Genomic DNA, 23315 nt, shown 5'->3' with positions numbered 1-23315 from the left:
TTATGCAGAGAGGTTTAATAGAGAAACATCATCGTTTTATAAAATGCACATCAAAAATGCCAAATACAAGTATAAGCTGCATGAACGCTGCAACTTCTCTATATGAAGCTGCAGGTTATAATGTGGGACACAGGAAAACCGCCTTACAACAACAGATCCAAGGTTTCCCAAATGCGGCTCTCCAGCTGTTTCTGGACTACAGTTCCCATCATCCCTGACCACTGGTCCTGCTAGCTAGGGATGATGGGAATTGTAGTCCGAAACAGCTGGTGGACCAAGTTTGGGAAAGCCTGAATTACGATTGTGGAAGCATCCTGGAGGGATTGGTCTGAGTGGGAGGACTGAGATGAGAATGTGGAACTGAGTCGGGACACTCACTTGCCTGCAAAACGAGGAACCACGTGGGAAGCTAATGATGTTGGGGGAACAGGACTGGCAGTAAAACAGACCTGCCAATCAAGTATAACTAAGGGATGCTTTAAACATCGCAACCCTTGAAGCTGGTGAGGAGCGCTTACCCATGTAACCGCTGTGAAACTTTTAAATGGCTCTTACACCACATATTGACTCAACAGAGTTTAGATGGCACATGCATATATGAACCAGGGCATGAGAGTTAAAAGACTTCAAAAGTTGCACCAGCAATGTGGAGCACCAGGCGTTTCCTGGCACCCTCCGCAGGGCAGCTGCATTAGATCAGATACCATTTGATGCAGCTTTAGAGGGTGCCGCTGTGACGGGGTTAGCCCCAGAGAGAAAGAAAAAACCACCCACATGTCTCAGCATGAAGTTCCACTGCTGATGCCCCCGCGATTGAGTGAGAGGACATCAAAGGAAGGGGTGCAAACAAAATGCTCAAGAGGGAAGCGCACAGGGGGAAGAGAAATTGTGCATGAGAGCTTTGACCCCTTTGCATTTTATAGCTGTCACACGTAGGATCGTGGCTCAGAGCTCATGCTCTAGTGTGGGAGAAGTCCCAGGTGCGATCCCTGGCCTCACCAGCTAGGGGTGGGAGAGCCCCCTTGTCTGAAACCCCTGGAGAGGCACTGCCAGCCAGTGCAGGCAATACTGAACTGCATGGACACACAGTCTGACTCCTCTGACTCCTAAAGCATGCTTACTAACCAGCAGCTGTTTTAACGCCCTCTGCTTGTGAACATTTCCTTCTGAACCATTCGTCAGTCCGCACAAGCGTGCCATGCACCTTTAGGGAAAAGATTTGGCAGTTCCCAACATGCCAAAACGTGACAACAGGTTGCACAGGTTGAGAAAAGGGGAGAATTGGATAAGGCAGGATAGCAGCGAGGCGGCAGGCTGGCACAAGACCGCGCCCCGCAGCCTTAGGGGAATCGGCCCGTCTCTCACACCTGCCACGGGACATTCCAGCCCCTTGCTCCAACGGAGCGGCCCCACAGCTGTTCCGTTTGTCAGGGGACGAGTGCCATGTGAAGAGACCCAGACAACTACTAGGAGCCTCGCGTGCTTAGCAGGGGGGTCAGCAGGGCAGGCAAAGGCATAGCAACCGAGGACACCACCTCACAACACCACAGGACAACGCAAAAGAGGCCTAGCCCTCCCTGAGAATGAGCCACCTCACAGCCTCAGCTCTATTACTGCACATGAGGATAGCGCCATTGGGATGTGGAGATCCAGGGCTGAGACTTATAGAACACCTCGTAAGTAATGTCTCACCCTGAAACTCTGCAGGATGAAGACCCAGCTTCTCGTTGGCTGTGCCAATTAGATATGTTCAAGTCACTACCAAGCCCTAATCAGTTAAAGGCCTCTGACCGGAAAGGGCCCTTAATACTGCCTGTGAAGCACAGAAGCACAACACCACAAACCGCTGGGCGAATTAAGGGGTTTCGGGTACAGTGGGAACCAGGCCAGGACATTGTTCATAAACACCCCTAAATGCCTGACATAATAGTCCAACCACCTCTGGTTGGCCCTAAGTTCCTTACTAGGGCTGTACTATACAGTGGTACCTCAGGTTACAGACGCTTCAGGTTACAGACTCTGCTAACCCAGAAATAGTACCTCGGGTTAAGAACTTTGCTTCAGGATGAGAACAGAAATTGCATGGTGGCAGCGGGAGGCCCCATTAGCTAAAGTGGTACCTCAGGTTAAGAACAGTTTCAGGTTAAGAACGGACATCCAGAACGAATTAAGTTCTTAACCTGAGGTACCACTGTACAGTCTATCAATATATCATCCAAAACCCGTTTGTGGTCCATATTGTGAGATTGGTTTCATACATTTTGACCTGGCAATATATTGCAAATCATGAGGTGTGTGTGTGTGTGTTATGCAAAAATCACAATGTGGGGGAAACCGTGACGCCTGCCAATGCCTCCACATAGCTCCATCCTTATTTCAGACATTGCGATATATCAGTCTATCGCAATGTTTAGCTGGTGATATATCATGATGTTGAAAACCAGGTATCACCCAGCCCTACTCTCTACCTCTGAACTAAGTTGTTCGGGAACATGCCTGTCCTAGTATTGGGGAACAAAACTAAGTCTGCACAGTTTAACAGGCACACTAAATTCCCTTACACGCTGAGAGTAAATAAATGTTAAAGGTCCTCAGAGGTACACCGCCTCTGATCATCATCATCCCCTCCATGTCCGATGTTCAGGCTGTGAGTGCTGACACTTGTGCAGCCAAAATAGCACCATATACACCCAAGATGGAGTCATCAGCTGGCTTGGGGAAATCCCAAGGTTTGCAGTAATACAAAGAAGCATTTAGACGAAACTATTAGTTATTGCTTTATCTTGCCCAGGGCAACCCCAAGTGACTTACAACCGAAAGACCACTGAGTGCCAGTCGCTAGGAGGCAACAGAGGGAAGTGGGTCTGTATTTAAGGCTGGAGTGAGATACATGTTGTTGGAATTCAATTCCCCTCAGTCCCCACCAAGAGGAGGCCAAGAGGCAGGGACAAGGGGAGTTATAGTCTAGCAACATAGCCACAGGTTCCCCACTTCTAATCTAAGGTCCCGTCTAGGCTTGCAATAGGAATAGGCAATAGCATGGCCTCTATCACTTCGGACCCCAGGGGGTGGACGCCATTTTTAAACCCTTTGCCATGTAGAAAGTTCCCTGCCAAAAGAAAACTAGAAAACAGCACAGAATGGAGAAAGTCAGCCCTCTCTCTTGACCAGCCTTTCTTGGATCCTGAGAGAGACTGGTACTACAACGCCCATCATCCATGGCCATTGGCTAAACTGGCTGAGGATGATGGGAGCTGAAGTCCAACACAACATCTGGAGGGGCCACAAGTTTAGGAACTCTGCATCTAGCCTCTGAAGTTCCCCCAACCCCAGGTAAAGAGGGCTCCACACATGCCTTGGCCTTACTTAACTTGTGTAAGGAGGGCAAGAAAACAAACAAAAGAGACTAAAATGAATGTTGTTCCTAGCAGACCGTCTGCAAGTATCCAGCAGGCACCCGCAGCTTCTGCAGAATCAGCTGCCAAGTCAGGCTGGGGAGAAATTTGCACTTGGGAGATCTTTCAGCGGAGTTCCAAGTTTGCAGTGCAACCCCAAATTCAAACCTAAGGCTGCTGCTCCTTAACCGTTACTAGACAGACCTCAAAGACTTTGCAAGGCGTGTGCTGAACACTCCAGTGGAGACCATTTGCAGGAGCCTCTGTAATTGACAAATCCAGCTGGTTTAAGCTTCCGCTGTTTAGCACCCTGCAGTTCTTTGGACGCAGTTCTCAGCTCCTTTAAACACCACCACTGTTATTTCATTTCATTTATTCCTTTATTACAGGCATAGGCAAACTCAGCCCTCCAGATGTTTTGGAACTACAACTCCCACCATCCCTAGCTAACAGGACCAGTGGCCAGGGATGATGGGAGCTGTAGTCCCAAAACATCTGGAGGGCAGAGTTTGCTTATGCCCACTTTATTACATTCTACCTTACACTTCCACCCAGCAGCTCAGGGTGACACACTTGCAAGGTTCTCTCATTTTGTTGTCACAGCACCTCTGTTAGGTAGGACAGGCTGAGAAAAATGAAAATGGACGTTCTAAGGTCACCCCACGTAAGCTTTTTTTTTATAGCTACGTAGGAATCTATAATAATAATAATAATAATAATAATAATAATAATAATAATAATAATAAATTTTATTTATATCCCGCCCTCCCCAGCTGAGCCGGGCTCAGGGCGGCTAACAACAATCAAATAAACAATCAAATAATCATACATTCTAAAAATATTTCATTATAAAAATTAGTTAAAATCAAATTGATGGCAACCAATTAAGCAAAATTCAGTGCAGGTTGCCAGAGGAGGGAGTCAGGCTGCGCCCTGACCAAAGGCCTGGTGGAACAACTCTGTCTTGCAGGCCCTGCGGAAAGATGTCAGGTCCCGCAGGGCCCTGGTCTCTTGTGACAGAGCATTCCACCAGGTTGGAGCCACAGCCGAGAAGGCTCTGGCTCTAGTTGAGGCCAGCCTAACCTCTCTGAGGCCTGGGACCTTGAGGATGTTATTATTTGCAGACCGTAGGTTTCTCTGTGGGGCAGGTCCCGTAGGTACGAGGGTCCTGGCCGTATAGGGCTTTAAAGGTTAAAACCAGCACCTTAAACCTGATCCTGTACTCCACCGGGAGCCAGTGCAGCTGGTATAGTACCGGATGAATGTGATCTCGCAGCGAAGACCCCATAAGGAGTCTCGCCGCGGCATTCTGCACCCGCTGGAGTTTCTGGGTCAGTCTCAAGGGCAGCCCCACGTAGAGCGAGTTACAATAATCCAGTCTGGAGGTGACCGTCGCATGGATCACAGTGGCTAGGTCAGGGCGAGAGAGATAAGGGGCCAACTGCTTAGCTTGGCGGAGATGGAAAAATGCCGCCTTTGTTATAGCTGTAATCTGCGCCTCCATAGAGAGGGAGGTATCGAAGATTACACCCAAACTCTTAACGGACGGTGCTGGCACTAATTGCACCCCCGCAAGAGATGGGAGTTGCCCCCTCGATCCCATATCGTCCCGCCCCAGCCAGAGGACCTCTGTCTTCGAAGGATTTAACTTCAACCGGCTCCCACGTAACCATCCAGCCACAGCTTCCAGACATCTGGTCAGTGTGTCTGGGGCCGAGTTAGGATGGCCATCCATCAACAGATAGAGTTGGGTGTCATCAGCATACTGATGGCAACCCAGCCCAAAACTCCGGACAAGCTGGGCGAGGGGGCGCATAAAGATGTTAAAAAGCATCGGGGAGAGTATCGCACCCTGAGGTACTCCACACACCAAGGAGTGACGCGATGATAATTCCCCCCCAAGCGCCACCCTCTGTCCCCAATCTAAAGCTGGTTCCACCTGATTCAGGGCTCACACTTTATCCGCCATGTTTTATTTAACCATGCTGGCTTTTAGCACCCTTTTAAGCTTGCATGTAACAGATATGCTAATCCCACCAACCCCCACAAGCACAGTTCAGAAGGGGCCTTTCCCAGTCTTAGATCCCTAGATGTTGTTGGGACTACAATCCCCATCATCCTCAGCCAGCAAGCCCAATGGTCAGATATGACGAGACTTTCAGTCTAACATCATTTGGGGACCCCAGGGTATGACAGACTAGTTTATAGCTTCTGGAACTAAACAGGCGATGCGAAATCATTTGTTCATCCAGAAGAACATGCTGGGCGAGGGGGGAATAAAAAGGGTCTATTTAATTTAAGAACAGGAGATGCGAGTGAGCGAGAGGCACTTGGGATGCTAATGGAAATGAGCCAGGCTTGCTGAACGAGACCTGAAGCGCTTAGGAGAAACTGTACTCACAGTTCTTGCTGGGGGATAACGCAGGGTTAGAACAAAGGTTTCAGACTTGCTATACAAGATCATCAATTACCAGGGATTTAAACTGTGCGCACAGGCAATGTGAATTCTGTGCCATGCCTGATAAATCATGCAAACCAAGCAGCTTTGCATGATCTCCCACACCCCCAATCATTTTTTCTGGTTTTGCCAACAACAGGAGGGGCAAGAACAGCAAAGATCCACCCCAATTCACTGAAAATCTTATACAGCCGCCTTCCTAGTTTTTCCTAATACATCCACAGAAATTGCTAACACAATTGATCTTTGTAGTCACAGGGACTAGAAACCTTTTAAAAAATAAAATGGACTTCTCCACACTAACCATTCTGCCCCTGTCCTAAGAGCATACAAATTTCCAACTCTTTTAAGCAAATTGAGTCAAATCCTGGGATAGTTCAATTGATAAACGCTTAACCTCAGAGTTGTGTGTTCATGTCCAACATTGAGCAAAAAGATTCCTGCATTGCAGGGAGTTGGAATAGATGACCCTTGGGTATCCCTTCCAACTGTACAATTATATACAAATAAATGCTACAATTTTATGATTCTAAGTGCTGAGCGGTATTACCCTATAGGGCAGCCTTTGTCAGCCTTGGGTCCCCAAGATATTGCTGGACTACAACTCCCATCATCCCGAATCACTGGACTGGCTAGCTAGGGATGATGGGAGTTGTAGTCCAACAACACCTGGGACCCAAGACTGAAAAAGGCTGCCCTATATAGTCTTCAACTGGTGGATCGGGACCCACTACGTGTCTGGGATCAAAGGCGGAGGAAGTAATGCTTCTGAATGTCAGTCGCTGGAAACCACGGGGCACAGAGAATGCTGTTGGAGTTCGGGTCCTGTTTGCAGGTTTCCCACAGGCATCTGGCTGGCCGCTGTGAGAACAGGATGCTGGGCTAAGATGGACCACTGGCCAACTCAGCAGGCTATTCTGATGCTCTTATCATATTGCCTAAACCTCTGATGAGCCCCAGCCAGTGTGAATCATAGACCAAGGCATCAAAAGCTGGGGAAGGCAACCTATCCACTTCTCCAGACTTTGCAGTACTGTTCTCCCGTTTTCTTTAAAAGGGAAACCAGGAACCAGAACTTCTTTTACTGCATTTTTGAGGGAACTCTGATAGCAGTGGCAGAAACTGACTCTAATACAGTGGTACCTCGGGTTAAGAACTTAATTCGTTCTAGAGGTCTGTTCTTAACCTGAAACTGTTCTTAACCTGAGGTACCACTTTAGCTAATGGGGCCTCCCGCTGCCGCCGCTGCGCAATTTCTGTTCTCATCCTGAAGCAAAGTTCTTAACCCGAGGTACTATTTCTGGGTTAGCGGAGTCTGTAACCTGAAGTGTCTGCAACCCGAGGTACCACTGCAGTTGGCTTTTGTTGCTGTGCAGCCAGCTGGCTATCCCCCTACACTGTTTGTTTTCAAGAAGGAGAGAAATCTAATGGATAGGATTTAACAGGCCTTCCCTCTCTGGTACTCTATATCAGGTATCCCCAACCTTCGGCCCTCCAGATGTTTTGGACTAAAATTCCCATCATCCCTGAGCACTGGTCCTGTTAGCTAGGGATCATGGGAGTTGTAGGCCAAAACATCTGGAGGGCTGAAGGTGCCTATATCTTAAGATTGCTCCTCTAAGCGAACAGCAATTTTCTGTAAATAAATTAAGACGCATCACACATGATGCTTGCACATGGATCTTCTCTGCACATGCTGAAGGGCATGCATATATGTATTCTCCCCCCAGGCCCGCCCCACCAAAAAAAGAGACAAAAGATTCAGTGATCTGCTCACAGCTTCCATCAAACTTCCTACACAGAAGCAGGGATGTTGCTAGGTATTTCACAGACACATGGCACAAATTTGCATGGGCTAATTCATATGCGCATTTCGATCTCTGAGCTCGTGAGGACTGTGAGGGGCCAGAGGTCTCCCACAGGCAGCACTGTGCTTTGCGGTGTGGCCAGCGAGCCAGGCAAACTAAAATGAAAATAAAATCCAGTTTAAGCAGAAAACATGGGGGGGAAGGGCTCAAGGATCTGGTGGAGTCCCCCTGGACCAGCCCCAAAAGAACACCACCACAAAGAAGCAACTTCTGCATTAGGAAAATGGTAGCATCCCTTACATCGGGGAGGAAAATGTGAACAGAACTCATAGCAGCAGGATTCTTTGTGGATGACTGACTGGGGGGGAAAGTAACATTAATTCCTCTCCTCCTCTCAGCAGGAAGGCTAAAGCTGTTAGCATTTCATAAGAAGTGAAATGGGGCTGGTGTGAGTGTAATCATCTGAGCATCTGCTGCCATAGAATCAGGAACCGGGACTGGGGTTTCTAGGGCTGAGGGGTTTTCTTCTCTCAAATGAGTACATTTCAGTAGCCTGTGACTCGCCCTCTGACCACATCTTGAGGAACCCAGTTCCAGCACTGTCGCAGCCTGGACAACTGCAGGATAAAAAGCCAAGGCTGGCCAGGATTTAGTAGAAGTCTGGAAGGCCTACCATCCCCTTTTACCATAAAGCCTGGTGGCATACACAGTTGTCTGACGCTGTATTGTTTTTAATATTCGGTTGTGTCTGGGGAAACCCAGCCAGATGGGCAGGGTATAAATAATAAATTATTATTATATTATTATTATTATAGTATCAAGGCAGAAAGCTTCTGCTTTATAAACACACCAGGATTCTAGTCCTCATTACAGTGGTACCTCTGGATGCGAACGGGATCCATTCCGGAGCCCCGTTCGCATCCTGAGCAGAACGCAGCCTGTCAGCATCGCCCTAGAGCCAGTGCGCCAACTGGACTCATGTACCTCAACCCCGACTGGGCTGGGCGAGCTGGGTAGCACCGCCAGAGACCTCCTTTGTCACAGGAACAGGTCACGGTGCTGTGGACTCACAGCTTAGAGCTGAGAGCACCGGATTCACTGTCTCAACAATACAGTCGTTGCGCAGCAGAGTTTTGCAGAGTCTTGCAGAGTATAAACCACTCGGAGAGCAGCTCTGTAGAATATCTTCCTTTTATTCTGTAACTACAACTATAATACAAAACTATATACAGAGCTGAATATTCTAAGCATAAATCAATGCTACACTGAGAGTCTGCAGCTGCTCTTAGCAGCAATCTTATCTCTAGGCACTCTCTTTCTCTCCGATACACTGACTGACTGACTCTCTCACACACACAAGGAGATGTTGCTGGGCAGAATAAGTAGATAGGCAGGACACGCCTCCTCTTCTCTGGAGAGTCAGCAGAGACCATCAGGAGATGATCAGGAGATTCTTGGGTATGGGAGCGGTGAAATCTCCTCTGCGCATGTCACGATTCACCGCTTCTGCGCATGCACGTGACGTCATTTTGAGTGTCTGCGCACGCGCGAGCGACAAAACCTGAGGTAACGTGTTCCGTTACTTCCGGGTCGCCGTGGAGCCCAACCCGAAAACGCTCAATCTGAAGCAACTTCAACCTGAGGTATGACTGTATTGTGGAGATTTTTTTTCCAAAGGATATGAAGCATATCGTAAGAACTCATGACTAGAAAATGATCTCTGGGAGCCTTTTTCAGGATCTGAGCTCCTTGTAACCCCTTTTCCAACAACATCAGCTAAGCTCAATGTTCCTCAAGTTCCAGCCTTACTCCTCCAGTCTGCTAATGTTTAACTCATATTCCAAAGACTCCAACATTGCCTGCACATCAACACTCCAAGCTTAGTTTTCCCTATTCCTCCTGCCCTCCTTAGCTATCTTCCTACCTCCATAGGCAACATTTCTCTGAATTGCTGGGATTTCACAAGTGGGGAGAATGATGTTTCTCTCAGGCCCTGCTCGTGGGCCACCCAGAATGAGCCTGATCCAGGAGGGTTCATCCCAGGTTCTTTGTCAACAAATTTCACATCTCTGCAAAAATCCAAGTTTGATATTTCGGAAAGCAATAAGGAAAAATCATGACGATAGTTGAGTTATTACCTCAGAAGGATGCACACTGTCTGACTTCAGATGCATGATACAAAAAAAGCTTTTATTTATAGTGGAATCTGAAAAATGGACACAACATTTTAAATGTACAAAGAGGCAAAACTGCTCCTGAGGATGCTGAAGTTGTTTGGCAGCCATTTACTAATTGTATGATAAACGAATTCAACTGAAAAAGTCCACCCTGCGGAATTACTTATTTATGTGGAACTAACTGTAACCCTCCCCCCTTTTTTAATTTTAAATATGTTTTAGATTTCTTGACGGATTATGATTCCTATGTTCTTATATATTGGAGCAGATAAATTGAGCTAAACGAGCCTCTTCTGCAGTGGTTCCTCGTTCCTCGTAGAGAGCCAGTGTGGTGTAGTGGTTAAGAGCAGTAGATTCGTAATCTGGTGAACCGGGTTCGCGTCTCCTCTCCTCCACATGCAGCTGCTGGGTGACCTTGGGCCAGTCACACTTCTCTGAAGTCTCTCAGCCCCACTCACCTCACCGAGTGTTTGTTGTGGGGGAGGAAGGGAAAGGAGATTGTTAGCCGCTTTGAGACTCCTTCAGGTAGTGACAAAGCAGGATATCAAATCCAAACTCTTCTTCTTCTTCTTCTTCGTTTGTGGAATGATCTTCCCAGGGAGACTGGCCTGGCACCTTCGTTACAAATATTTAGGTGCCAGGCAGAAACATTCCTTTTCTCCCAGGTCTTTGGGCTAATTAAACAATCTATGGCTTCTTAAACTGTTGGGAGGGTATAGTTTTGTTTGTCATGTTACGTATTTTTGTGTTTTTATGCTCTAAACTGTCCTGTGGTTCCCTCAGATAAAGGGCGGTAGATAAATTTAATAAATAAATAAACAGGTTAACTTTGATGTTATAAGACCATAATTGTAGAGTTGGAAGGGACCCTGAGGATCATCTAGTCCAGCCCCCTGCAAAGCAGGAACCTTGACTAATCCTTCCATGGCAGATGGATCCATATGGATCTGTTTTCTACGTTTGCTACAGAAGGCAACAAAATAATCCATATTAAATATTTTGCTCTATGTGCTATTGGAAAACTTATAACAAAGAAGAATGGCTGCAGTGGTCTGTTCCTTCTCTGTCCCTAGTACAGTGGTACCTCGGGCTACAGACGCTTCAAGTTACAGACTCCACTAACCCATAAATATTACCTCGGGTTAAGAACTTTGCTTCAGGATGAGAACAGAAATCATGCAGCGGCAATGGGAGGCCCCATTAGCTAAATTGGTGTTTCAGGTTAAGAACAATTTCAGATTAATAACAGGCCTCCAGAATGAATTAAGTTCTTAACCCGAGGTACCACTGTACAGAAAAGCAGCAGGCCACCACAAGGAGAGCAGAGCTTCCCAAAACTCCTCCGTCGCAGGCTGGTAAACATCTGTGCAGGCTAGTAACTTTTGTAGGCTTATTTGCAAAGCTGATGTAAGTCCATGATTGCTACAGTATATCTGAGCAGTATATCTTTGGGAACTTTCTGGAGAGTTTCCCACTTTCTCCCACCATTTTCACTGGTATGGTGTGAATGCTTAGTTATAAGGATTTCAGAGATTGTAAAGGTCCTCTTACCATTTCCTACCCATGGCTCTCTCCAGAATATATCTCTAACCCTCCTTTTCATTTGACCTAGGATGAGGTCGCAGCTAGAGCATAAGCATCCTTTGCGCACTTCGTTTTAAATCTAGAGCCTAGATTTAAAACAATGTATGCAGTAATACACAGCAGATGCTTATAACCCCAGCCTCAGGTCAAACAGAACTGGGGTTTCAAGCTCAACCCCCTCTTCAATTTCCACTTTTCTCTTTCTCCACCTTCCAGCAGACGCTGCCCGTTGCCAAGCTGCTGTCTCCAGTTGCTATGTTATTTTGTGTGCCAGAATGTGAGTGGCAAAAAATGTTTCCATGGCAAGTTGTGCACCATCACCCAATAGGTGGATTTTGGGAAGGAGGCAGAACCCAGGTGAGCTGGTTGAATGGATGCAGTGAGATAAAGTAAGATATATTGGAACATGGGTATTGCTCACAGTTTCGAGCTATTATGTCCTGGAGTATGTCGCGGGTGGCGCTGTGGGTTAAACCACAGAGCCTAGGACTTGCCGATCAGAAGGTCGGCAGTTCGAATCCCCGCGACGGGGTGAGCTCCCATTGCTCAGTCCCTGCTCCTGCCAACCTAGCAGTTCGAAAGCACGTCAAAGTGCAAGCAGATAAATACGTACTGCTCCGGCGGGAAGGTAAACGGCGTTTCCGTGCGCTGCTCTGGTTCGCCAGAAGCGGCTTAGTCATGCTGGCCACATGACCCGGAAGTTGTATGCAGGCTCCCTCGGCCAATAAAGCGAGATGAGCGCCGCAACCCCAGAGTTGGCCACGATTGGACCTAATGGTCAGGGGTCCCTTTACCTTTACCTATGTCTCCCGACAACACAAAAAGGGGACATCTAACATGCATCTATAGACAAGTGGACACAGAAAAGATGCAAATGGCTAGCAATTCGCCTTCCTGAGTAAACCTTCCAACCTTATTATTTCTGTTTACTTGTTCCTTGGCAGGCCCATCATCTATTTTAGGGGTGAAGGACCTCGGGAGCATCATCTTAAAGGTGGCCCTCCATGGGGAATATAGGGAACGAAGTCCCCAAAAAGATGATGAAGCTGTTTATGTATGTAACAACAGTAGCTAGGATTCTTTATGCACAAAAATGGAAAGAAGTTCCCACCAAAGAAGACTGGATACTTAAAGTGAAAGACTATGCGGAATCAGCAAAGCTAACAGCTAAAATAAGAGAACCTAATGATGCTTGTATTTTGTCGAAGAATGCAAGGCTTTCTTGGACTATTTAAAGAAATATGATAGCAAGAGGGATTTTTGCAAGCAGGATTTGAACTATGAGCAACAGAATGAGAGATTATTGTATGATGGTTATGGTGTAAGAGAGAGAAGATAGGATGCAGCAATGAGGAGAAATAAAAAAATACCATGGAAAATGGGATGGGGAATTGACAAAGCAAAAGGGAAAATATATATCATGTATTGGAAAGTGCATGTGATTTTTTTGAAAATTTAATTAAATACAAATGGGGGGGGCAACAAATGTGGCCCTCCAGACCTCTCTATCTAACCCTTGGAACTCTCCCCAGCCACATCTCCCACTAACCCTGCAATGCACCCTCCTTGTGGCCACACTGGAAGGTTAAGCAGAAAGGAATGTGGCTCTCTTGGGATGAGGAAGTGCCCACTCTGATCTGTCTGGTTCTCCTTCGAACCCACAACAGAAACAAAAGGGCTGCAGCGCAGCGACAGAGCACACGCGAGGTTGCCAGTTCAAATCCCACCACCTCAAGTTAAAAGCACCACTGGTAACAGGAAAGAGCACAGACGAACTCTGTTCCAAAAACTAAAAACCCATTCAGTCCGAAGACTTGTAGCCGGTCAACAGCCACACACACAAAAAAACAAGCTCTCCAAAGAGCACAAGTACAGGAATTGGCTCCTTATGTAATGGGCAGAGAAGGAATAAAAGCTTCCTCAAATCCCTCTTCCTTTCTCCAAAAGGTCAAGAGCAGCAATAAGGCACATAGTTCTAGCCTCTGCAGTCAGTCTTCTAAAACGCTGACCAGAACTTAGGACACGGGTGGGAAAGTGAGGGTGTGGGTACATTATTTTCTGCATGTAGAAATGGGGTTTCCCCCCACCCTCCAATTGTAAAGGCAAAGATTATGACCTAATCTGAAATACACCTCCACTGCTGACCTGTGCTAATTGGAAAACCCCTATGCCCCCCAAGCACAAATCTAGGAACTGGGGATATCTCCATCTCTCAGGCGGCAACTCGCGGATGGCAGGATGCCTCCAAGTACCAGTTGCTGGTGACAGTGAGCCCTCATGCCCTACATGTGAGCTTCCCATAGGCATTGAAGGTAACCAACATGAGAACAACATGGTGGACTGATCAGCTTTTGTTCTGACCAGCAAGTTTCCATCTAACGTCCTTATGATCACCATAAAACAAACACACCACGAGCCAGCTTGGTGAAGGTTGGGCAAAGGTGTCTCTCTAGGTTAGGGTTTCCCAAACTTGGGTCTCCAGCTGTTTTTGAACTACAACTCCCATCATCTGTAGCTAGCAGGAACAGAGATCAGGGATGATGGGAATCGTAGTCCCTCAAAAAAAACACAGTTGGAGACCCAAGTTTGGGAAACCCGCTCTGTGGCACCACTAGGGAAGCAGTTCAAGCAATGCTGGTTTTCACAAGAGGAGTATTTTGCTTCATACAGTTGCCCGCTGCGGTCTCTATTGCGCTGGGGGTCAGATTTGTGACCCGAGGAAGCTATTACAGAAGCTTCATTTCCTGTATCTTCCAAAATATGCAAAAAGGAAATAAATGAGAGCCAGGGATTTTCTCAAGGTTGGAAATGGACTACAGCTCAGTGGGAGAGAGCACATGCTTTTTCACGCAGAGGGCCGCAGGTTCAAAACCCGGCATCTCCAGTTAAAAGGGTCGGACGGGAGGTGATGGGAAAGACCTCTGCTCCAATCTGTGGAGAGCTACTGCTGATTGAGAATATGCAACACTTAGCCGAGGGATAGCTCAGTCGGTAGAGCATGAAACTCTCAATCTCAGGGTCATGGGTTTGAGCCTCACACTGGGCAAAAGAGTCCTGCACTGCAGGGGGTTGGACTAGATGACCCTCGTGGTCCCTACCAACTCTACAATTCTGTGAAATGGACCAATGGCACCTGCTGTGAAAAAGATCAGCAGGCAACAGATGACGGAAAAGGCCTCTGCCAGAGACCTTGCAGGGTAGCTACCAACCAGAGCAGTCAAAAATGGGAGAGAGATAAAACCGTCTGACCTGGCCCTAGGCAGTCTCCTATGTGGCAGGACATGTGCCTTGCATGCAGAAGGTTCAAACCCTGGCACCTCTAGAGAGGGATGGGAAAGGCCTGCCTGAAACCCTGGAGAGCCATTGACAATGCTGAGCTAGCTGCACCGACAGCCTGACTCAGTAGAAGGTAGCTAGCTCCCTGTGTGGTGGAAGGGGCTTCCAAAACCCTGGTGGCAAAGAGAGAGAGAGCCAGCAAATCTGTGGCTGAATCCTACCTTCAGCTCACCAGGTGGAATCAAGCAAAACACTCTCTTCTCAGCCCAAACCTTTTCATCTGCACTGGAGTGGGTGGGGTGGGGACAGCAACAATGCCACTGACATTAAAGCATTGTTGTGAGGTTCAGCGGATTGTTGACTTGGTCAGACCACACCTGGAGCCCTGCGTCCAGGAGGATACTGACATACTGGAACATGCGCAGAGGAAGGCAGCCAAGCTTTATGAGGAACGGTTGAGAGAGTTGGGAATGTTCGGCAGCAAGAATACTACTGGCACAAAAATGGAAGCAAAAAGAATTACTGACGAAAGAAGAATGGTGGGTGAAATTGATGGACTATGCAGAATTGGATAAATTAACTGGAAGGATTCGAAACCTGCGGGACCAGAGATTCTTAGAAGACTGGAGTAAATATACGAGCTATTTGAAAAGTAATAGTAACGAACAGATTACGCTAGTAGGACTGCAAGAAGAACTATATGAAATAGTGCAAGAAAGACTATGAGGAGAATTATTAGTTGATGATAATTAAGAGTAATAGATATATTAAGAAATGCATAATAAGTGATAAAGAACGGAAAATCATCAGAGGTGTTGATGGAAGTCTAAAACAATGCATAAAATAAGAAGTTAAGTTATGTGATTGTTGGAAATGATATGTTTAAAAAAACCCTAATAAATATATATAGAGAGAGAGAGAAAGAGTTGGAAATGTTTAGCGTGGGAAAGAGGAGACAGAGAAAAGATACGATAGCCATCTTCAAATATCTAAAGGGCTGTGAAATGGAAGATGGAGCAAACATGTTTTTTCCTTTGGAGGGTAGGACTCGAACCACTGGCTTCAAGTTACAAGAAAGGAGATTCCAACTAAACATCAGGAAGAACTTTCGGACACTGAGAGCTGTTTGACTGTGGAACAGTCTCCCTTGGGAGTTGTGGACTCTCTATCGTTGGAGGTTTTTAAGCCGAGGTTCGATCTGTCATGGATGCTTTAGTTGAGATTCCTGCACTGTGGGGGGTTGGACTAAAAGACCCTGGAGTCCCTTTTCCAATTCTACAACTCTGTATTTTGTGAGATGCATGTATGTGCATGAAGAACTCTGGTGCCTCGAGAAGGTGCTATATAAAAGCAGAGTAAAGTCATACAGATAGCAAGCCCAAGACCTTTTAAGCTTCCTGGGGGAAGGGGAGCAATTGTCCCACGTTATCAGCGCTGTCGATAGCTGCTGAGAAGCGAGCTGTGAGTTAAGCCAGCAGAGGAGCTGGTTGGAGACAGAGAGAGGGAGAGGGAGAGAAGGAATAGTCTGTTCAGCCAAGTGCTTCAATTCCCCATGTCCTCCCTGCCCCCTTCCAAAACAGCACCAAAGCAAGAGACAGCTGCAGCTTATAAGGAATGTGAGGGGCCCTGCCAGGGACTCCGGGGAAGGAAACCGGGCCTTATATGGCCACGGAGGCAGAATCAAATTTTTATCAATGAGCGCGAGCAGAGAGACGCCCAAGGAGAGATAACCGAAAAGCAGGACTCCTCGGCGAGGGGCACGGGGTGGCGGGGGGGAGGGAGGAAGGCAAGCAGCACCTGTTGCTCTGCACCCCCTCAACCCACCCCACGGATCTCCCATCCAGGACCGTGCTGCCGAGGGCAAGGCGAGGCTCAGCCCTGCTTCCACTTCGGCAGAGCTCCAGCAGAGTTGACAGGGCACAACTACTCAAGTCCCGGGGAAGGAGGGAGGAGGAGGAGGTAAGGGAGAGACAACGCTAGGAGTCACGCTATATAGGAATCTTTACAGCCAAAAGGAGGCTCGGGCCCATAGACTTGTCCCCTGCCAACACCACAGATCACCGAAGCCAGAATAATAATACTACTAATAATAATACGGAGGGGTCTGATTCTCTTAAGTCTTATTCCATAGGAGTAGCTCCCCATAGGGGGAGGCGCTGCAGAGTTTGGGACTTTTTAGTTTAGAGGAAAGGCAAGTAAAGAGATGTCACGGTGGAAGCTTATGAAATTATGCATGGCATGGTGGCAGAGGATACAGGAATAGTTTTCTCCCTCTCTTGCAACAAGGGGACTGGTGGGCATCTATCGAAGCTGAACGTTGCAAGGTTTTTAAAAAGTACTTCTTCGTGCAGCAAGTGGTTGAACTATGGAACTCACTCCCACAGGAAGCAGGGATGCCCACCAACTTGGATGGCCTAATAATAATAATAATAATAATAATAATAATAATAATTTATTTCTATGCTGCCCATCTGACTGAGTTGCCCCAGCTACTTCTGGAGGCTCCCAACAGAGTATTAAAAACACGATAAAACATTAAAAACTTCCCTAACCAGGGCTGCCTTCGGATAGTCGTTTATTTCCTTGACATCTGACAGGAGAGCGTTCCACAGGGAGGGTGCTGAGAAGGCCCTCTGCCTGGTTCCCTATAACTTCACTACTTGCAATGAGGGAACCGCTTGAAGGCCCCCAGAGCTGGACCTCAGTGTCCGGGATGGACAAGGTGGGTGGAGATGCTCCTTCAGGTCAAAGAGGACCGGACCAATTCATGGAGGATAAAGGCTATCTGCTGCTACTAGCGACAATGGCACTGCCTCTGAAGTCAGCAGCAAAATGCCTCTGAATGCCAGCTACTGGGAATTGCAGATTGTTGCTGGTGCCCATGTCCTGCTTTTGCAGGCTTCCCACTGGCACCTGGGCGGCCAGAAGAGGATGCTGAACTGGATGGGCCACTGGCCTGATCTAGCAGGTTCTCAAATCATTCACACATGCAGGGGTGAGTGGCTCTTTCCATGTGGGAGGCTTGAACCTCTGCCAGACGGGCAGAGTCTATTGCTACTTGAGTCAGCGCCCCATGTGATTCGGAACCCTGGAAGATCCAAGGTTCTAAAAGGAGCATGGAGGCCAATTGATGAGAGAACATCAGGCTTCCTTCCTGCAGGTGCTAGGTCACCCTCAACACAAGTTCATCTCCACTCTTCCTCTCCCACACATGCACAATATAGACCCACCCAACAAGCCTGCAATCTGCCCACCTGTGCTCTGTAGTCCTCCCAGGTAAACTTTCTCCAAGGTAGAAGGCAAGGTTGCAAGTACAAGGTTCTTCCCACCCCCAGAGACCTGTAGGAATAATTCCCCCCTCCTCCAAGCCCTCCACAGCACGAAAAAGGGAGGGTGTCTATACCTTTGTTTCTCCACTGCTATCTGACTCGGACACCTGATAAGTGAGGTCCGTCTCCTCAAAGCCCGTAGCGCTCATGCGCTGATCAGTGGTTGGGTCTGACCGAGGAGGAGAGTCAGGAGAGTTCAAGCATGTCTGGATCAGCGCTTTCCCCGTCTCGCTGGTGATCATGGGCTGCAGCTTCCGCGTGGCGAACGTGTAGACGTGGCCTGTCTCGCTGGCCACGAGCAGCAACACCTGAGTTCCCGTTAAGGTGGAGAGTTCGTAGGCCTGCAGGGTAGAGAGGAAAAGGAGAGGGTCAACAATGAGGCGTGGACCTTCACAAGACCCTGGTTCCCACAGAGAGGGAGCCCAACCTCTCGCGAGAGGATGTCATTTGGTTTTAGCGGGATTCACAAATGGGGAAAGGCCAGCTTTACACATGTGGTATATTATCGGAGTCCACCTTCTAGAAGATTTGCCAAATGCCCACATCAAGATCCAGCGCAGTTCTGCACAAGTTGCTACCTTCGCAATGCTTCTCTGAAATAGAAAGCTACTAGCCATGATGGTTCTGCTCTCCGGCTATAGTCAAGAGCATGGGTAGGCAAACTAAGGCCCGGGGGCTGGATCTGGTGCAATCGCCTTCTAAATCCGGCCCGTGGATGGTCCGGGAATCAGCATGTTTTTACATGAGTAGGATGTGTCCTTTGACTGCTTGCTGCCTGCTGCCCAGGAAGACTCACCTGTGGTGAGTGCCTGAGGGCCCTGCTCTTGCCACTTACCATCTGGCCTGGGTCGGGGCCTGAAGCCTCACAAGGACTGCTCTGCTGCCCAGGAGGACTCCCCTGTGTGAGTGCCTGAGGGCCCTGCTCCTTCTTGCCACTTACCACCTGGCCCAGGGAGGGCCTGACAGGCCTCACAAGGACTGCTCCTGCCACTTACTATCTGGCCCAGGGTGGGGCCTCACAAGGATGGTTGTTGCCACTGATGCTGCTGCCACCCAGGAGGACCTGGAGGGGTGCAGAGTTCTTTTTAACATGTTTTTTTTCTTTTTTAAAATATTTTCCTTTCCCTTTAGATTTTTTTTATATGGGGGTGGGATGGATGTTTGGGTGGGCTTGGGAATTTGTTGGATTTTGATGAATTTGTAATTTTTGCAGTTTTTATTTGTATTGTTTTATTCTTTTCTGGGTTGTTTTTGTTTATTGTTTTTATTGTTTTAAGGTTTTATTGTTTTAGGCTGCAAAAGAATAACATTAATTGCCATCAATGGAGGCTACTATGAGGCCTGGGATTGCTACCGTGGAGGGGCGAGGGAGGTATGGCGGTGGGGGCAGATGTTATAGGCGAAGGGGATCGAGATATGGATAGGCTCATACCCCTTCCAATCTGCGCCCCATCCCGAGGGACGAGGGTAGGGTGAGCAAGGATTACTCACCTCCGTCACTGGTGCTGTGCAATGCCAGGTCTATAGGCAATAAAACCGCCACCCTGCGAGATTTCTTTATCTCGCAGGGGGTCGACCTGGCTTGTGTGACGGAGACCTGGGTGCACGAAGAGGCAACAGTTACCTTACGAGAGATGGCGCCCCCGGGTTTCTCCTTCCTCCACCAGTCGCGGACTGTGGGCCGGGGGGGATGGGTGGCATTATTAATCCGGGAAGATTGTCCTTTCAGGGCTCTACCATCGCCATCGATCCCCGGCATTGAATGTGTTGGCCTAGTGTGGGGCTCTGAGGAGAGCTTGGCTGTCTGGCTGGTGTACTGGCCACCTAGCGCACCAGCAGCCACCCTGTCAGGCCTATTGGAGGCGGTGGCCGGCTGGGCCTTGGAGTTCCCTAACCTATTGGTATTGGGGGACTTTAACATCCATGCTGATGCCACTCCCTCCTCACAGGCTCTGGACCTGGTGTCTTCCATGGCGACACTAGGGCTCTCCCAGTTTGTTTCGGGCCCCACACATCAAGCAGGCCGCACGCTGGATTTGATCTTTGGCGTAGGTATAGATGTGATCATGTCTCCTTCGATGAAGGTGCCATGGTCTGATCACTACGCTCTGAAAGCCAGGACTGACTTTCCACCCCCCCCCCCTGCTTAGGTGGCGAGCCGGTTTCGGCTCGCCCGCAGAGGCTGATGGACCCCGATAGATTCCGTCAGGCCTTGCGGGACCTTTCTCCCCCTGGCGACTCATTGACTGAGCTTGTTGAGGGCTGGAATACCCAGCTCCTGGCAGCCATCGATGAGATCGCACCTAAGCGCCCTCTGCGACCCCGCAGAAACCGGGCTCCCTGGTTTACCGAGGAGCTCCGGAAAATGAAGTGGGACCTCAGACGGCTAGAGCGAGTATGGCGGGGTGCCCGTGACGGAGCCTCAAGAACATCTTATAGGGCTTTTATGAAAACCTACGAGATGGCGGTGAAGGCTGCTAAGAAGTCATACTTCTCGGCCTCCATTGCATCCGCTAGCTCTCGCCCAGCGCAATTATTTAGTATAATCAGGTCTTTAACGTCCCTTGAGGGACAGCCAAATTTAAATAACAATTTGACACACAGCTTTGAGGCATTTGCGAGCTTTTTTGCGGAGAAGGTCTTGTTGCTCCGCCATGACCTCCCTGCCAATTTGGATACAATAAAGGAACTGGAGGCCCCTCGACTGTCCTCGGGTCCAGTATTGGACCACTTCGACCGGATATCCCCAGCCGATGTGGACAGACTCCTCCGAGCTGGAAAGCCCACCACCTGCCCTCTCGACCCATACCCGTCTTGGCTGATTAGAGCGTGTCCAGACGAGGTGCGGGCCCTCCTGGGGGATATCATCAATTTGTCCCTTGGCACGGGGACATTCCCAGGGGAACTGAAGGAGGCAGTGGTGCGCCCGCTCTTAAAGAAAACATCATTAGATCCTTTAGATCTATCCAATTACCGCCCGGTTTCGAATCTTCCGTTCCTGGGTAAGGTGATTGAGAGAGCGGTTGCTGAACAGCTTGGTGGGTTTCAGGATGAAACATCGGCTCTGGATCCATTCCAGTCCGGCTTCCGTGCTGGTCATGGGACCAAGACGGCTCTGGTCGCCCTAACAGATGATCTTCGTAGACAGCTGGATCGAGGCGGGTCGGGGCTGCTGATTCTTCTAGATCTGTCAGCAGCTTTCGACATGATCGATCACGAACTTCTGGACCACCGCCTTGCCGACGTGGGGATCCAGGGCACAGTCCTTCAATGGCTGCGCTCGTTTCTCTCTGGTCGGGGACAGAGGGTGGCACTTGGGGGGGGGAATTGTCATCGTGCCACTCCTTGGTGTGTGGTGTACCTCAGGGTGCGATACTCTCCCCGATGCTTTTCAACATCTTTATGCGCCCCCTCGCCCAGCTTGTTCGGAGTTTTGGGCTGGGTTGCCATCAGTATGCCGATGACACCCAACTCTATCTGTTGATGGATGGCCATCCTGACTCGGCCCCAGACACACTGACCATATGTTTGGAAGCTGTGGCTGGATGGTTACGTGGGAGCCGGTTGAAGTTAAATCCTTTGAAGACAGAGGTCCTGTGGCTGGGACGGGGCGATAGGGGATTGGGGGGGCAACTCCCATCGCTTGCGGGGGCGCAATTAGTGCCAGCACCGTCCGTTAAGAGTTTGGGTGTAATCTTCGACACCTCCCTTTCCATGGAGGCGCAGATTGCAGCTATAACAAAGGCGGCATTTTTCCATCTCCGCCAAGCTAAGCAGTTGGCTCCTTACCTCTCTCGCCCTGACCTAGCCACTGTGATCCACGCGACGGTCACCTCCAGACCTGATTATTGTAACTCGCTCTACATGGGGCTGCCCTTGAGACTGACCCAGAAACTCCAGCAGGTGCAGAATGCTGCAGCGAGACTCCTTATGAGGTCTTCGCTGCGAGATTACATTCACCTGGTGCTATACCAGCTGCACTGGCTCCCGTTGGAGTACAGGATCAGGTTTAAGGTGCTGGTTTTAACCTTTAAAGCCCTATACGGCCTAGGACCCTCGTACCTACGAGACCGCCTCTCCTGGTATGCCCCAAAGAGAAACTTACGGTCTTCAAATAAAAACATCTTGAAGGTCCCAGGCCACAGAGAAGTTAGGCTGGCCTCAACTAGAGCCAGGGCTTTTTCGGCTGTGGCTCTGATCTGGTGGTCACAAGAGACTAGGGCCCTGCGGGACTTGACATCTTTCCACAGGGCCTGCAAGACAGAGCTGTTCCACCAGGCCTTTGGCCAGGGCACAGCCTGACTCCCTCCCTCGGCAATCTTCGCAGAGCTCTGGCCCAATGGTTGCCAGTGGCTTGAATTAATTAATTTTATAATGAATGATTTTAGAATGTTGTTTATGCTGTACTTTCTTTTGTACTGTTTTATTGTTGTTAGCCGCCCTGAGCCCGGCTTCGGCTGGGGAGGGCGGGATATAAATAAAAATTATTATTATTATTATTATTATTATTATTATTATTATTTAAAATGCATCTCTGGGTTATTTGTGGGGCCTGCCTGGCGTTTTTACATGAGTAGAATGTGTGCTTTTATTTAAAATGCATCTCTGGGTTATTTGTGGGGCATAGGAATTTCCTCCCCCCCCAAAAAAAAAAAAAATCCGGCCCCCCACAAGGTCTGAGGGATAGTGGACCAGCCCGCTGCTGAAAAAGTTTGCTATCCCCTGGTTAAGAGGAAGCAATGCTTTTGAATACCGGCTGCTGGAAACCACACAAGGGGAGAGCGCTCTTGCGCCTCGAATCCTGCTTGCTGGTTTCCCCACTGTGAGAACAGGGTTCTGGACCAGATGGGTCCCTGGCCCGATCCAGCAGGGATCCCTTTCTCATGTTCTTGCTCTTTGGAACAGTTTTCCAAAATGTTTCCAGGGGACGCATGTACTAAACACCTTTCACCCCAGTAGCAAAAGGGGTAAAGAGACTGGCTTGCTTTGTGAGCACCTACCCTCTGCCATCATCAAGAAGACACCAAGACAGCATTATCTGTGGGCATCCTTCCTTCACATCCAATCAAAGTCCTGGGTGTAGATGTGTTAGTATTTTTGCTACCTGTCAATGATCAAGGCTGTGTGTACTCCGCAACTGCATTAAGAGAAGGTCCGTAGCAAGGTGTCAGAGCACCTGATTTGCACGCAGAAGATCCCAGTTTCAAATCCCTGGAATCTCCAGGTGGGGCTGGGACAGACGCTTTTGTGGAAATCTGGAGAGCTGGCTTCCAGAGACAATAAATGGA

General features: G+C 48.7%; 1 protein-coding gene across 2 annotated transcripts in view; it reads right to left on the bottom strand.

Moving 5' to 3' along the window:
- Positions 1-23315, bottom strand: part of SRF (serum response factor) — a 74153-nt gene that overhangs the window by 31869 nt on the left and 18969 nt on the right. For both annotated transcript variants that reach the window (XM_082217618.1, XM_082217619.1), the window contains exon 2: positions 18102-18368. In XM_082217618.1, the coding sequence (XP_082073744.1) occupies positions 18102-18368 (267 nt within the window). The remainder of the gene's footprint in view (positions 1-18101; positions 18369-23315) is intronic.

The sequence above is a fragment of the Podarcis vaucheri genome (assembly GCF_965113315.1).
Source record: "Podarcis vaucheri genome assembly, chromosome: 3".
Taxonomy (NCBI): domain Eukaryota; kingdom Metazoa; phylum Chordata; class Lepidosauria; order Squamata; family Lacertidae; genus Podarcis; species Podarcis vaucheri.
Note: the sequence above shows the minus strand (reverse complement) of the source record. Positions and strands in the feature narration are given on the sequence as shown.